This window comes from Tetrapisispora phaffii, chromosome 1 (assembly GCF_000236905.1).
Source record: "Tetrapisispora phaffii CBS 4417 chromosome 1, complete genome".
In the NCBI taxonomy this organism is placed as follows: domain Eukaryota; kingdom Fungi; phylum Ascomycota; class Saccharomycetes; order Saccharomycetales; family Saccharomycetaceae; genus Tetrapisispora; species Tetrapisispora phaffii.
In genome coordinates this window covers 428485-444597 of record NC_016520.1, presented here as the reverse complement: position 1 = coordinate 444597, position 16113 = coordinate 428485, and the positions used below count along the sequence as shown (strand labels likewise).

Genomic DNA, 16113 nt, shown 5'->3' with positions numbered 1-16113 from the left:
GANACTGTTCGTATAAGTGACTATACTGCTCAATAGTTGAATTCATTGCTTTAATATATTAAAATGTAGTTAAATTATATACTCTATAATTAGATTAATCTCTCTGTGTTGGAAATGAGACTGGTCGTATAAGTGACTATACGATACCAGATATTACCTCTTTAGGAGACTATTGTTGCCAACCTGAAACAATAGTGCCTGCAAGAATGTAATAGCAGAATTTCTAATGCATAAATAGCACTGTAGAACCATCAGTCTGCCGTACATGTTCAATTCGACGACGTCGTCTCGTTGGACAGAACGGTAGATTGAAATATTATGTATATATAAACCCCGGTAATCAATAGCTAATAATTCATTGATCCAGGTCCAAGAGACCAGAGTGCTCAACAGTTGTGTTCATTGCCTTAATATATTAAAATGTTGTTAGATTATATACTTTATATCTAAATTAACCTCTCTGGTCTCTTGGACCTGGATCAATGAATTATTAGCTATTGATTACCGGGGTTTATATATACATAATATTTCAATCTACCGTTCTGTCCAACGAGACGACGTCGTCGAATTGAACATGTACGGCAGACTGATGGTTCTACAGTGCTATTTATGCATTAGAAATTCTGCTATTACATTCTTGCAGGCACTATTGTTTCAGGTTGGCAACAATAGTCTCCTAAAGAGGTAATATCCGGTATCGTATAGTCACTTATACGACCAGTCTCATTTCCAACATACTGAGGTATAAAAAGCAGACTATCAAGCTCCAACTCGTAAGTTCCTTTCACCTTTTATTTCTTTCATTCGAGAATAGCAAGGCTTCCTTCATGACATAAATCAATCACAAAGTTATTAACTCGTAAATTGCAAAAGTAGATATCAATGGTACTGGTCTACCTGTTCGTCCAATTTCATGGTGCTCAATAGATGAATTCATTGCTTTAATATATTAAAATGTAGTTAAATTATATACTCTATAATTAGATTAATCTCTCTGGTCTCTTGGACCTGGATCAATGAATTATTTACTATTGATTACCGGGGTTTATATATACATCATATTTCAATCCACCGTTCTGTCCAACGAGACGACGTAGTCGAACTGAGCACGTACGGCAGACTGATTATGTCCTTATTTCAATTAGTGACATAACAAGAGTTAATACTATCGAGATTGCATAAAATAGGTGGAGGGTTGGCCGAGTGGTCTAAGGCGGCAGACTTAAGATCTGTTGGACGGTGTCCGCGCGAGTTCGAACCTCGCATCCTTCAAATTTTTTAATTCCGATTGAAATAAGGCATTATTTTTTAATTCATTATATTTATTTAATAAGTGAATTTTATAAGGGTGCCAAGTGTCAGTCCCAGTTAACCAAATCTACCACCGATAGCAGTATCTATTGCTACTAAGAAAGTATTACGAGCTGAATTAATTTTATGACCACCTCTGTCGAAAATAACAGATTTGGAATTGTTTTTATTAATTTCTTGTTCTTTCAATGTATTATATAAACAAATCCAAGATATACCATGTTATTTACATATTTTTAAAAATATATACAAATTATAAGCATAGTTTTTATACTACATTATATTAATCTAAAGTATCTGTGTTTACTTTAATATCAGATTGGTCTTTAGACTCAGCATGAGAACTTTTTCCCATACCATCATCATAGAAGGAATCTTCTTTATTTGATCCACTAACTACTTGTTTTTCAACAATAATCCCGTCATCATCAAATTCTAAATCATCAACTCTGTTCAATAATTCTAACTCTTGTTCCCTGGTCATTTCGTTGGCTTTCTTATTCTTTAACCAATACCCTGGATTCAAATGCTTCATTTGTAGATTCTTGAAGAATGGCAAGTGATTATTTCTTTCTTCATAAATCATTAAAGATAAAGCAATTATTAAAGCCAACCAATAGAAATTATAACATAAAATCGAAGATAAGTAACCAGTATTTTGCCATCCTAAAAGAGCGTTAAAAATATCCCAACCGTTATCCAATTCAGGATTACAACAATTGATGTGATAGACAGCTTTTTTGATATTATAGGAACCATTACCGTCACCGGATTCAGAAGCGTCACCACCAGTAGCTTTATTAAATCTGTAATTTTCAAAATACCATGCACCTCTTGAAAATAAACCAGCAGAAATCAAGTATAGAATACCTGTTGATATGACTAAAAACACTTGTAATGAAGAGCGAGAGGCACCATAGTATAATAAGAAACCAACAATACCACCAGCAATTAAACCAACAAATACAGGTAGAGGATAAGCAGTTGCTACAGAGCCTTGTGTTGTAATACCTGCACCAGCAACGAATACAACTGCTTCTAAACCTTCTCTCAATACGGTAATGAATGGCAATATAAACATTGCGTATCTCCTAGCAAGGAAACCTAATCTAAAATAATCTCTCTTTCTTTCTGGTTTTTCAACTAGTGACTTTGCGATCTTAACTCTCCATTTACTCTGCATTTTATTCATTCTCAACATAGGGATACCCATCATGGTAATCATGATTGTAGCCACCATGCAGAAGATACCTTCCCACAAATCTTCAGCATTGCCGAAAATATCGTTTTGATAACGATAGTAAGCACCAATAAAACCACCACCGATTGCTAAACATATGATGAAACCAGTCACGACACCTGTCCAAACCTGAAAGACCAATTTTTTATATAATTTCTTATCTTTACTGCCAATTGCCTGTTTTAAAAATGATAATAAAACAGAAACAATAATGACAGCCTCTAAACACTCTCTAAAGACAACAAAAAAGACAGCGACATTGAATACTTTATTTTTACCCATTATAAAATTAAGCCAAATATTCTTATTGAGATAGCTCTTGTACAAGAAAGAACACAAATTTATTTAAAAGCATTATTGAACCATGATTGAAATTTACAACAACTGTAGTGATAACTATTTTTTTTTGGCACCTTTATATACTATTTTAATTACTAACGATTTCCAAGGTCTTACACATAGGTAGTACAGAAAAAACCTAAAGTTAAACCGATGAGCTACAACACAATGCTGATGCAAAAACAATAAGACATCTTCTGCTTTAGTTCAATGTATGTCAATATCGCTCAAGGAACATTTGGACTCTTCAAAATGTTTTTGTTGTAAAACATGAATCTTTCCTTTCTAGCAAAATATGTATATACATAATATCTTACCATAGAATTTCGAAATATAGACCTATATGACCAAGAAGCCCGATATGCTCAGCATTGAAATATATCGAAAACACCTATTATTTTATGAGGAAAACGAGCTGCAGAGGCACCTCAAGTTAAGCAATTATTATTTGACCTCCATTATCTATATTATAACATTTCGCTTTTTTTATATTAATATGCACGAAGTTGCAACAAAAATAGTCACACAATGTCTTAGATAAAGTGTGTTATGTAGTGCAGTGCCAATTTATTTTATTTTGTTTTGTGTTTTATGTATGTGGTTGTTTATTGGTCTAAACAAACAAACAAGCTCCAGTCAATTGCCATTAGTTATTGCCTTTTTAAGCGACCAGTTCCCATTATATGAAGTATTTTATTACAGTATTGTAATTCTATTAAATCTCGATTAGGTTTTAATTACTGTCACTTAAAATATGTTACAATTCTGTGACTACACCCGCTGCTGGCCGTTGCCGCACCCTCCTAATTGAAAAAAATGAAAATGAAGCAACAACGATATGTACGTTCTACGTTAATTCTGCATTATTTGCTAAAAGCTTCCAAGATAAGAACGAAAGGTTTTCCATATAGGAAGAGTTAACGCGATTATGAAAGACACGTTAAACCCAGGAGCTTACCTACGATCGCGTTTCTGGTTTTAATAGTAGCAGTGACAAAAGAAATATTCTTGTTAATATTATTTAATATTGACACCCAAATAATTACTGAAAATGATGATTTAGTTAATATTTAATTAGAAAGTTGACTGTATATCAAGTATTATTATTTTAAGTGTTGTGTTATGTTGCCCTTCTGTGAAAGGTTACTAGTTCTATTCGTTATTTTCAAACTTGTTTCTTGTGACTCAGTTAGTAGTCTTCACAAATTGACCAAACAAATAACAAAGCAAAACAGTTTCTTCTCATGTTCTCTTATCTGATACATACCTTAACATGTATTAAGCTGTAAGCTATGAAGTACTGCTATGCTACGAGTCTTGCCCTTTTACTTTGAACTAAAAGAAATGTCGTACTGTGAACAATCTGTTTATATTACAAATGTATATATTTATATAACTATGCTAGTGGATCGAAAAACCATTCGTATTTTGTTCCTTTAAATACTCTCATACCCATTGTCCTACCTTCGTTATCGTCATCTGCCTTCTTACCCAATCTAATATCTATAAATTTCTCCATTATTTTGGGTTGCAGGAGAAGTTGATTGATAAATATGTTAGCAAATAAAGCGTACAACATTCCGATAAACAAGTCGAATCTATAATGGTGATCCAAATAAATTGTTGCCCACCATTGAATTGTGATAAATAGAAATCCTAATACTCTTGGTAATGAAATTATATTTAAGATTCTAAAATAGAATCTACTTGAGACACCGATATCCTGAATATAGTATTCAACAAATGGTGATTTTTTGTTAGTGTTCAAAGAAACAGTGTTTTCAGCGTTTTCTGACATGCCTGAAATTGTTGATAATGCATCAGAAGAATATGAATGCATGCTTCCAGCTACATATTCTTCTGCTTCGTTTTGAGGTTGTGATAGGCGTTGTTCATTATAATCGTTAATTTCCAATTGGTCGAATGATTGTTCATTTGATAATTTAAAGCTTTTATCGCTGTTAAGGTCGAAATATTCAATGTTTACATCGCTTGCACTATCGTCAGAAGATTGCGATAATCTATTGTGCATAGTGTTTTTAACAAATCTATTTTTTAATTTAGTTGAAGTAGCGACTAAAAATAGGAAACATTGGAAACCAATTGCCGAATGAATTGATGGCACAGCACCAAACACGATTGGTGATAAATGGAAACCGTTTGTATTCATGTGAGACCCTAAGTGGGCATCGAATCTTGTTAAGCCCGCGGCAAAACCTTCTTGAGTGTAGTTAACATGTTCAGTGTCATAAATGCCGTACATGTGAGTGAACCAAGGTGGTGCCATTGGCAATAACATATGCGTGAATACACCGCAGATATTTTGAATACCTAAAGTTAATGCAAAACACTTTAAAACACCTGCTGGATGGAAAACGTATAGGTAAACGGCGGTCAGGATTGGTGCAGTAACATGCAGAATGACATAAAAAGTCCAAGCTAATAAATCTTTTGCTTTTGTAAAATTCTCTTGGTTTTGGCTGGCAAAATAATGATCAATATTTAAAATAATGAATGTGAATAATGGTAAGAAAAATGGCAAAAATAGACTCCGGAAATGTTTTGGACTAAATGTTTGTGTGTTTACATTATAATGTAATAGATAATCGAATTTATTGAAAAAATTATACTTTAATCTTTTGACATAATATAAGTAATACCAAATCGATAGAGGAACGACAATAGTTCCGATAACTAGGAATGCAAATGAAGTCGCAAAAGTAGTTATGATATGATGATTCGATAAACCTTGGTTCTTAATTTCATTCCAATAATCACCAAATAAATACAAATCAGCAAAGAATGCAATATGAGAGTTAATTTTTGGTCTTATATCATTTGGAACAATACCAGCATGGCCAAACAGTTGTAGCCATAGAAAAATTAACGAAAAATTAATTAGAAAATTTAACGGCAGTGTAATTAAATTTCTTTTATTAATTGCACCATTATATAATCTTTTAACCACGTTAACAATAAACACCATTATGGTAATATATCTATGAATGCGAATGTATGTTAGTTAGAGATGTTTATGACGACTGAGGTGATGCCATGCATATGTCCATAGGCCTCTATATATATGTCTATGTAGATATGTATATGTATATATTTGCGCCAACAAGAGGATTTGCAACTACATGAACCCAAAATACATATAGTTCGATGTTTATATATATACAATTATGAACACTTTTCATGTCTGTTTATGGAGATGTTCATGTACACTGGGTATGGCACAGTGCTCATATATTACTAATAATAGCAATTGACAAAAGGAAGCAGAAAAAAATTTCTTAGACTGCAAAAAACCAATGGGATAGCTTTTATTACGTTACGATTCTTGTTAGTTCTTGTTTACAAAGAAGCATAGTTGAACCAAAATATTTGAAATGTGGGTAGTATCATCTTCAATTCTTCGGTGAAACTTGCCTTTCTTTTAGTGAGTTCGGTCAGATTTCACAATTAGCACAATGGTTTTGAAATTGTTATTATGTTGACGTTCTTATTGACGGCAAGAAAAAAAAATTTAATTGAACAAAAATGGAGTGATATCTCGAGAGAAATTTTACCGACGAGAGAAAAGCGGCTAGGAAAGAAAGAAAAAACACGATCAAGACAGTCTAAGCATCTTTTTTTCGCTTCCTATTTTTCTTTTCTTGCTTGGTTGTGACATACTTAGCATTAGAGGGAGGCGTGGTGGGTGAGGCAGAGGGGCGGAATAGAGGGAGGGAGCCACGGAACCGGACAATAACTACTACATCTACCTTGTGTTCGTGCGGTAGTGCCCCCCCCCAGAAAGAAAAAGAAAAAGAAACGCCACAAAATATGAACACTTAAGAGATGGAAGACCAGGCAGTAATTATTGGTAGCAGCGCAAACATTCGTGTATTATTTACGGTGTGAGAGAAAAACAGTGCGCACAACAGTTGGGCAATGTGAGCCGTTTTTTGCAGCGCCATCCGAGGAAAACAGACAAGCGCCACCCCCCTCTCTTTTGTTCTGGGCCAGCGACTAGCACATCAACATCTAGGAGGCGTACCAGGTCCGTCTCCTCCCTTTGAACCGATATAACGTTTTTCTGGGCGGTGTGCGGTTACAGATGATAGTTTCGCGCTCGCCCATGCACACGAACAAGAGTTCTGCCACCACGGACGTCGTGTGCGCAAGGGCGTGCATTTTGTTACTTGTGTTCATGTACTCAAGTAACAAATGTGCAGAACAGCAGTCTCTGGATCCGAAGGACAAGAGCACTGCCTTTTCCGGCCCATGCGACATTGCCACTGCATTCCACGGAGGTAAGAAATGATATCATTCGATTTCCCTTTTGTTTTTGTTGTTAACCCACACAAACACACCATTGTTAGGAAAGGGTAATCACCAATCGCTTCTTTTATCTCGCATTTACCAGTAACAGGTCACACTAACTTTCAATATGCTTTCCTGTCTGCCTACATGTTCTCTCTAATGTCGCGCGGTGTTTGGGTGGTGATTAAACCCGATTCTCTGGCCAACCAACACTGACCAACAGAGACAGGCAGGCCGTCAGCAGTAGCGAGTCACATATCACGTTACTTTATTACATATCACATTTCCCCTGGGCCGGCCCGTCTTTTGACGGTGAAGAACACGAATGGCGCAATGCAAAATGAATTTTGAATGTGTTCATCTCATCGCCACCTGCAAGGGTCCGGCGGTCGCGAAATGTGTAAAAACATCATTGTTGAAGATTGTGCATTCACACATGTCATGTACTGGTATCAGCTCAAGTTTACGATGCCTGTGTTTTTGGAGATGGAATGAATGGAAGACTGACTTGAATACTATGGTTGTCAAGTGGCGTGTTGCTATACCACATTTCTATAACATAGGGTTATATAAACATTTAATCCGATTCTATATACAAGCCTCGGTATCTAGTTCAGTAGACGTTGAGTTTTGAGATTCGGCTTCTGTTCAAGTCAAACATCTCTTCTCAAAGTCTGTCTTACTCGCGTATACTCCTCATCCACTCCCGTAACGATGGATAGCGCAATGACCAACAATGGTGTTGTATATGGAAATGCTGGCGGCGTGATGGTCAACGGTGAAGAACTGTTCGAAACGAGTATTGGCGACCAGATCAAGTATAAGATCGAGCTGTTGCTGCACATAAACAATATCTTATTATCAAGATTACTTTCAATTACACAAAACAGTAAAGTCGCAATTTCGAGTTTGCCGGAACAATTACAAAATATATCCTCGCAATATTTGAAAAGAGTACATTCAAATTTACAATGTATTTCGCAAATTAATCAAGGCCAATTAAATTCAAAACCATCGATTATTGAAGCCCCAACTTTAATTAATAACACAAATTCAAACTCAAATGCAAATCCACAAAATCCAGCACAACAAGATGTCATATTGAAATTTTATTTACTACTAAATAGAGTATTCGATATTTGGTAATAGTGTCATCTCATCAGAAACCTATCCCCGCCATCTCTCATAAAACATGGCACTAGGTTTCTATAAACACAATACATAAATGTAGCACAAGAACTGTATGTTTTAGACATCTCATTTAATAATTAAGTAATGTACAATATGTATAATATACACTCATGGAAGCTTTGTCCCACACTATCAAGAAAATCATTGGGTAAGATGCACGGACCCTTACCCCCATTCGTTGTCCATTCCTTATCTATTCAAAAGAATCCATACGTTAATCAAACGATGTCAACATATATCCCCACATGACGTTGCTGTTGGGTGTCAAGGTCTTCCAACTCGTCTCCTTGTCCATGGCAAAGTTACTTGAGATGAGGTTGCTTTGTAGCCCCGCTTGTTGTACTGATGCAGACTGTATGTCGTTCTAATGTTCATTTGTCTCTCTGCGCTTGAAAACCAGGGTAATGTTTGGAAAATCTAAATGAAAATTCGTCATGGATATGAATAAACTAAAAATTAATTAATGCATGATATGGAATTTTATCTATCACCCCCTGATCGTAATACTTACTCAATTCATTCTAGTATTTATTAGTTGATCATTCACACACACACAACAGACATATATATATATATATATAAGTCGTGTCGAGCTATTTCTTTGTTGTTTGTATTAATTCGTTTCCTAATTTCTCTCTTCGAACACCTATTGAAAAAATAGGGAGCAGCAAATAATATCTATAAAAACGACTTGTAAACGATGGCTAAACAAAGAATTATTAATTGTGTAGGACAGCTACCTTTCAATATCCAATTGAATGGGTATAATGATGAATGGAACATTAAACCTTTATTGACAAACCCTGCGTTATATACTTCTTTCCAATATTTGAATGACAATGAAAATTACGAACAGCATATAGTCGGTTGGACAGGTGAAATTACAAGAGACGACGTTCCAATATTTGCCAAACATGAAGAAGATGAACAAATAAATGAAGATGAAACTGAGTTGAAAGATTTGGATTCAAAAGTCATTAACGCAGATATTTTGGATCAACATTTGAAAAACGATTTGAATAACTTGGAGAAATCTTCAAGTTCTGCTGTGAATAATGACGACCCACTTTATTTGAGCAACCAACAGTTGGATTCATTGAACTCTGCGTTGAAGAGTTACCTGTATAGCGATCCTTCTGCTCCGGAGAAGAAAAATGAAGAAGGCAATACGTTCAACGTGAATGTTGACAACGTTCATCCGGTCTGGCTGCTAAGAAGAGATCAAAAGAGATGGAGAATGTATGCTGAAAACATTATATGGCCAACGTTTCATTATATATTGAAGCAGAATGCTGAAGGTGAGAAAGAGAAGGATTGGTGGTACGATTACGTCAAATTCAATGAAGCTTACGCCATGGAAATTTCAAAAATTTACAAGAATGGGGATGTCATTTGGATTCATGATTACTATCTGTTGTTATTACCACAATTATTGAGAATGCAATTGAATGATAGAGACGATAATATTAAAATTGCTTATTTCCATCATACCTCTTGGCCAAGTAATGAGTATTTTAGATGTTTACCAAGAAGAAAACAAATCTTGGACGGTTTGGTAGGAGCTGACAGAGTTACATTTCAAAATGATGGCTTCGCTAGACATTTTGTTTCTTCATGTAAGAGATTGTTGGATTGTACTCACAAAAAGATTTTCAATAACACGTTTGACTTAGATCAATATAATTTAAGTGTTTATGGTGGTGATATTATTGTTGATTCATTGCCAATTGGTATAGATTCTAAAAGCTTCTTGAAGAATGCATTCAATAAAAATGTCGATGCAAAGGTTTTAGCAATTAAACAGGCTTATCAAGGTAAAAAAATCATCATTGGTAGAGATCGTTTGAATGAAACTACAGGAGTAATTCAAAAACTAAGAGCCTTTGAAACATTTTTAGCTATGAATCCAGAATGGATTGGTAAAGTGTGTTTAATTCAAGTTAGTAGTCCTATTGCTAATAGATATAATTCATCCATTATCAAATTAGAACAACAAATCAACGACATAGTTAATTCTATTAATGCTCAATATGGTGAGTTGAATTTTACACCTGTACAGCATTACTACATGAGAATACCAAATGATGTTTATCTATCTCTATTGAGAGCTGCTGATTTGTGTCTAGTCACAACCGTCAGAGATGGCATAAATACCACCTCATTAGAGTACGTCACCTTAAAATCTCACGAATCCCAATTCCATTGCTACGGTGATCCTTTGATTATAAGTGAGTTTTCGGGTAGCAGCACCGTCTTGAAAGATGCAATGATTGTTAACCCTTGGGATTCAGTTGCTGTTGCTAAAAAGATAAAGAAGGCTTTTTCATTAACAAAAGAGGAGAAATATGCTTTACAAAAAACAGTTTGGAGTCAAGTTCCAATTATACAAAATTGGACAGATAAATTACTTGATTCCTTTAAAGAGATTACGGATAAAAACGAAAGTACTGATCCTGCAGAAAGGAAAATTACACCAGCCTTAAATAGGCCAGTTCTATTAGACGATTATAATAAAGCACAACGCCGTTTATTTTTATTTGATTATGACGGTACTTTAACTCCGATCGTTCAAGATCCAGCTGCGGCTATTCCAACTGCTAGACTGTACTCAATTTTGAATAAGCTTGTAGCAGATCCTAAAAATGAAATCTGGATCATTTCAGGCCGTGACTCAAAATTTTTAAACAAATGGTTGGGCTCAAAAGTCCCTGAACTAGGATTAAGTGCTGAGCACGGTTGTTTCATTAAAAATGCAAATACTAAAAATTGGATTAACTTGGCAGAAGCATACGACATGACTTGGCAAAAATTAGTTGCTGAAAAAATGCAAGAATTTACCGATCGTACACCTGGTTCGTTTATTGAAACTAAAAAAGTTGCACTAACATGGCATTACAGAAAGGCTGTTCCGGAATTAGGGGAATTTAGTGCGAAAGAATTGAAGAATGAGTTATTAAAATTCTCTGATGTTCATGACTTGGAGGTTATGGATGGTAAAGCTAATATTGAAGTTCGTCCAAAATTTGTGAATAAGGGTGAAATTGTTAAGAGATTAATTTGGAATAAACATGGGGAGACTCCTGACTTTTTAAAGGGTGCTGATACAGGAAAGCCATTCGAACAGATGGCAGATTTTGTTTTGTGTTTAGGTGATGATCGTACTGATGAAGACATGTTCAAGCAATTAAACTCTGTTCATGATATATGGTCAGAAAAGTATCCAGACATGAAAAATGGAAATGGAAGTTACGGTCTATACCCTGTTTCAGTTGGTTCTGGTAAGAAAAAGACAGTGGCTAAAGCACATTTAACCGATCCTCAGCAAGTATTAGAAACATTAGGTTTACTTATTGGTAATGTTAACTTATTTGAAAGTGCAGGTACTGTTAATTTGGATACCAGAGGTCATGTAAAGGATAGCGAAAGAAGTAAAAAGTCGAAACAGGCTTCAGTTGCCTATGCATTGAGGAGATCAGCATCAAATACTAATATAAAAAAATAAGACTAGCTTCCGCTTTTTTTTGGTGTGACGAATTAGATATGTGGCCTTGGCAACCTGAACAATGGTTAACATGGCATTTCTGTATATATAAAGATCAAATAATATTACATAAATTAACGTTTAATGCAAATTTGAAAATTAATTGAGCTAATAAGAAAGTACGATACATTTCGAATCTATAAATATCATTATAGGGCACTAAAAAAATGTTAGTTATTGTTGGAAGAAATACTGTGCTAAATGGTTTCTCCTGATTTTTCATTTATAACTCTAACTATGCTTTCTAACTTTACTTTCGTAATTGTTGCACTTTTAGAATCCATCGCAGCTGTACAGTTTCTTAAATGCCAAAGACCGAGCACATATCTAATGTTTGGGAGTTCCTGCTCCTTAGATATATGAAAACATATCCCTGATATTTTTAACATTACTTCTAAATCATGTTCAAACAGAATGGCACCTAAATAGTTTAATAATAGCTGCAATAACAAACTTTTTTTTAACTTTACGTATTTGCCTTCTGATTTCCATTTCTCAATATGTTTCGAAGAAGAATTTCCTAGTTTATTTGATTCATAATATATTCTTAATTTTTCAAGGTAACTGTTTTTTTCTGAATCAGTTGAAGGAAGAAGATTTGAAGTAAATTGTTCAAAATGGTTTATTATCCATAAAATAGTAATTGTACAATCCCAAATTGAATTTTCAGATAGGTTAGTTGTTTCCATTTCTTTCTCAATTTGGTTCCAAATTTTATTGTAGTCCCATAAATCACCATGAGAATTTTGAACAACGGCACCTGAAAATTTTGAATACAAACAAATTGAATACGAATTTAACAATGAAATCATTTTCAATTCTGGAGATATGCTCTTTGAATTAATAATGGTGAAGAATTCCTCGACGGCGGTTAATTGTTTACCATATATAGCTTGTGTATTGATTGCTTGCAATAAATGTGGATATTGGACATCTAATTTTGTTATACTTCCTTCAATGTCGGTGATATTAGCAGTGATATTAGTGGAACCAAGTAAAATTATCGACTCCAATGACTGGTAAAAACCAGTTACCTGAAGTATTGATTTGTACCAATCTATTTTTGTATCGGTATAATTTAATGAATGAGTTTCATTATCGTCATTTAAAGTACTTTCGTTATTAATTGTTGATAATAATAGATTTTTCGTGGTTTCTTTTACTTTTGGTAAGAATTTAGTAGAAAAATTTGCCCTCTTATCATAACAATTAACTAAATAGCTTACACTTTGGAATAGCAATAGAATATTTTTTAATTCTTCTTCATCGAAGATGACTCCAAATGATACTTCCAAGTAGAATCCGTTTTTGAAATAAATATTACTATTTGATAAACTATGATCAGTGCCTTTTTGGATTATCTTTGATATTTTTTTAATTTTACTGAAATATTCTTTAAACTCGTTCAATGTCTCAGTTATGTTTTCATCTTTGTATATATTCCGTATTAAATCAGTGACTAATTTCCAACCATGATATTTAATTCCAATTTTTGACCAATCTAATTCATCTAACCTATTTGTTACAGTCTTAGGGATAACATGATTTTCACCTAATAGATAATTTGTAAACGATAAAAGGATAAATGCTTCAAATCTTTCAGATTTACAGTTTTTTATATTTTCTTGAATAATGTCATTATATTTTGATATCACCATATTTTTCTTATTTGCTTTAATATCTAACCATACATCAATGTATCTAAAGATGGGTAACCATGTTTCAATAACGTCATTTGTAGTTGTTAATGTCTCCAAATACGTAACAAGTTGTGAACAATTACGGGACGCGATTTTATAATAATATTCTGTGTTATGCTTCTTAGATAGTTGATAAAGGATATAATAATCACAGATCATTTTTTCTTTCAATACACCTACTTGATGATTTTGTAATCTTTCTTTTAAGGATGATAAATAGCTTTCCGCTAATTCAAGATTAAAAGTTTCATTTATCAAAATATTTACCAATTCAATTGTTATTTTGTAATCTTGCTCAATGGATAATTGGTAGTTTTCCTTCATGTATTGAAAACATTTGAGAGACATTGATATTAGCGAATAATACTGCTTCAGGTGCGCTTCATTCCCTACGTTTTTGGATATTTTATAAGCATGTTTCAAATACTCCTGTGACAAATTATAAACCACTTCCACATCGGGCTTTGAACCTATATTTTGCGTCTTAGATCTATCATCGTTTCTCAACTCATCGACTATCATTTTTTTTTTGCTTCTAACTTGGCTCCTAATCTAAGTTTTACCAGAATTCAGATTTTGATATATAGTATTGTTTAAATAAAGATAATAAAATCAACTAATTGAAACATAGATGATATTGGCGGTAAACTTTTGAATTTATATTCGTATCTGCATTACTACTTTTTAAATAATCTATGGTGTAAATTATATATTTGGTGTCACATTTCGTGAAACACGATATATTTCTTTATTTAATGCTTTAAGTTTAAAATTCGAAAGAAGAAAACATAATAATTTAAGTTGAAATTGTATAGAATAAGTTGATATATTGTAGATAGTTTAAAGATATAAGTGTTACTAGTAAAGATCAACGTTTGATTTGTTTATAGTCACAAGATATTTAAGGTAATAGTGCTTTATTAGTGTTTTATATTGATTTTCCCAAGTGCGTTAAAGGAGAATATATTGGGATAAATACGTTGTATTTTTTTTATTTTTATTTTTATTTTTATTATCAACATTATTTGTAGTTGGTTTTAAGAGATAGATTACATTCTAGAAGGTGAAGAAGTGTGTCGAGACAATTATCTGAACTCCACATTTTTTCAAATTACTTTTTAAGGAAGATACATTGTACATTTTATTCAAATATGGCTGAAGAAGAAGAACGTTTAAAGCAATTCCAAGATGCAAATAAGATTGTATTCGATCCTAACACTAGACAAGTATGGGAAAATCAAGATAAAGTGGCAGCCTCTTCAGAGAACAAGTTAAAGAGTGAAGAAACAAATGAGAACCAGGAGGGGAAGGAGGAGGAGGAGGAGGAGGATGACGATGCAACATCCGGTATAGTTCCAACATTACAGAATATCGTGGCGACAGTCAATCTAGGATGTCGTTTAGATTTAAAAACTGTTGCTTTGCATGCACGTAATGCTGAATTTAATCCAAAACGTTTTGCTGCCGTTATCATGCGTATCAGAGAACCAAAAACAACAGCATTGATATTTGCATCAGGTAAGATGGTTGTCACCGGTGCTAAAAGTGAAGATGACTCTAAACTAGCCAGTAGAAAATACGCTAGAATTATTCAGAAGATTGGGTTCGCAGCCAAGTTCACAGATTTCAAAATACAAAATATCGTTGGTTCTTGTGATGTCAAATTTCCAATACGTTTGGAAGGTCTAGCGTTCAGCCATGGTACTTTCTCATCTTATGAACCTGAATTATTCCCGGGTCTGATTTACAGAATGGTGAAACCTAAGATCGTTCTGTTGGTTTTCGTCTCTGGTAAGATTGTTTTAACAGGTGCAAAACAAAGAGAAGAAATCTATCAAGCGTTCGAGGCAATCTATCCGGTATTGAGTGAATTCAGAAAAATGTAGACAAGAATAGTCAGTAAAATTATAAGTAATACATAACTTAAATAGTACACAAAAAAAAGAAAATATAACGAAACATAATAGAGAGGAACACTTAATGTATTATTTGTAAGCCCCCGTCCCCCGCATTGATTTGAAATGAACGTTGTATACGATATCGAAAAATTCAACATATTCTCAAAATAAAACAAATCTATAAGATGAAGCACTCTGAGAGGCGACTTTAAAAAGTTTGTAACAAGTATGCTTGTCATCGCAATTGCAGTTGCTATCTCTTGCCATCTCATCTCATCTCATCTTATTTGTTGATAAATCACGTGAAGCGGAAACAATCGCGTAAACGAAAATTTTAAAGCGTGTTCGAGTTTTGAAAACCTTGGAACTCATCTAAAATGAATAATCAACAAATTGAAAGTCATCAGTAATAGTTTAGTATGAGGAAAGTCTGCCAGTTGGAGTTGATGGATAAATAGAGGCAAAGACATTTTTAAGTTAATGTAGAACTCTATTGTGTTTGCTGAACAAGGTGGTGAAAACTTGAATTACATTAAAAGCACGTCGAGAGTATCTTCGGGTTCTGTTGTTACATTTACACAGTCT

The 16113-nt window shown here is 33.8% G+C and overlaps 6 protein-coding genes and 1 non-coding gene across 7 annotated transcripts; 4 read left to right on the top strand and 3 right to left on the bottom strand.

The window, feature by feature from the left end:
• Positions 1-1189: 1189 nt before the first annotated feature.
• On the top strand, positions 1190-1272 carry TPHA0Atrna10L. The gene has a single exon. It is a non-coding gene; the product is annotated as a tRNA-Leu (tRNA).
• A 322-nt stretch (positions 1273-1594) lies between these two features.
• On the bottom strand, positions 1595-2833 carry FTR1 (high-affinity iron permease FTR1; the record flags this gene model as incomplete). Its single annotated transcript, XM_003683684.1, has 1 exon — positions 1595-2833. One exon carries the CDS (start codon positions 2831-2833, stop codon positions 1595-1597), a length of 1239 nt encoding a protein of 412 aa, XP_003683732.1.
• A 1453-nt stretch (positions 2834-4286) lies between these two features.
• Positions 4287-5876, bottom strand: IPT1 (inositolphosphotransferase; the record flags this gene model as incomplete). Its single annotated transcript, XM_003683683.1, has 1 exon — positions 4287-5876. One exon carries the CDS (start codon positions 5874-5876, stop codon positions 4287-4289), a length of 1590 nt encoding a protein of 529 aa, XP_003683731.1.
• A 2090-nt stretch (positions 5877-7966) lies between these two features.
• Positions 7967-8344, top strand: SNF11 (Snf11p; the record flags this gene model as incomplete). The annotated part of the gene is made up of 1 exon (XM_003683682.1): positions 7967-8344. The coding sequence occupies one exon, from the start codon at positions 7967-7969 to the stop codon at positions 8342-8344; it is 378 nt and encodes a 125-aa protein (XP_003683730.1).
• A 745-nt stretch (positions 8345-9089) lies between these two features.
• Positions 9090-11891, top strand: TPS2 (trehalose-phosphatase TPS2; the record flags this gene model as incomplete). Its single annotated transcript, XM_003683681.1, has 1 exon — positions 9090-11891. The coding sequence occupies one exon, from the start codon at positions 9090-9092 to the stop codon at positions 11889-11891; it is 2802 nt and encodes a 933-aa protein (XP_003683729.1).
• Positions 11892-12127: 236 nt separating this feature from the next.
• SCC4 (cohesin-loading factor complex subunit SCC4) lies at positions 12128-14152 on the bottom strand (the record flags this gene model as incomplete). Its single annotated transcript, XM_003683680.1, has 1 exon — positions 12128-14152. One exon carries the CDS (start codon positions 14150-14152, stop codon positions 12128-12130), a length of 2025 nt encoding a protein of 674 aa, XP_003683728.1.
• Positions 14153-14781: 629 nt separating this feature from the next.
• Positions 14782-15516, top strand: SPT15 (TATA-binding protein; the record flags this gene model as incomplete). The annotated part of the gene is made up of 1 exon (XM_003683679.1): positions 14782-15516. One exon carries the CDS (start codon positions 14782-14784, stop codon positions 15514-15516), a length of 735 nt encoding a protein of 244 aa, XP_003683727.1.
• Positions 15517-16113: the final 597 nt, after the last annotated feature.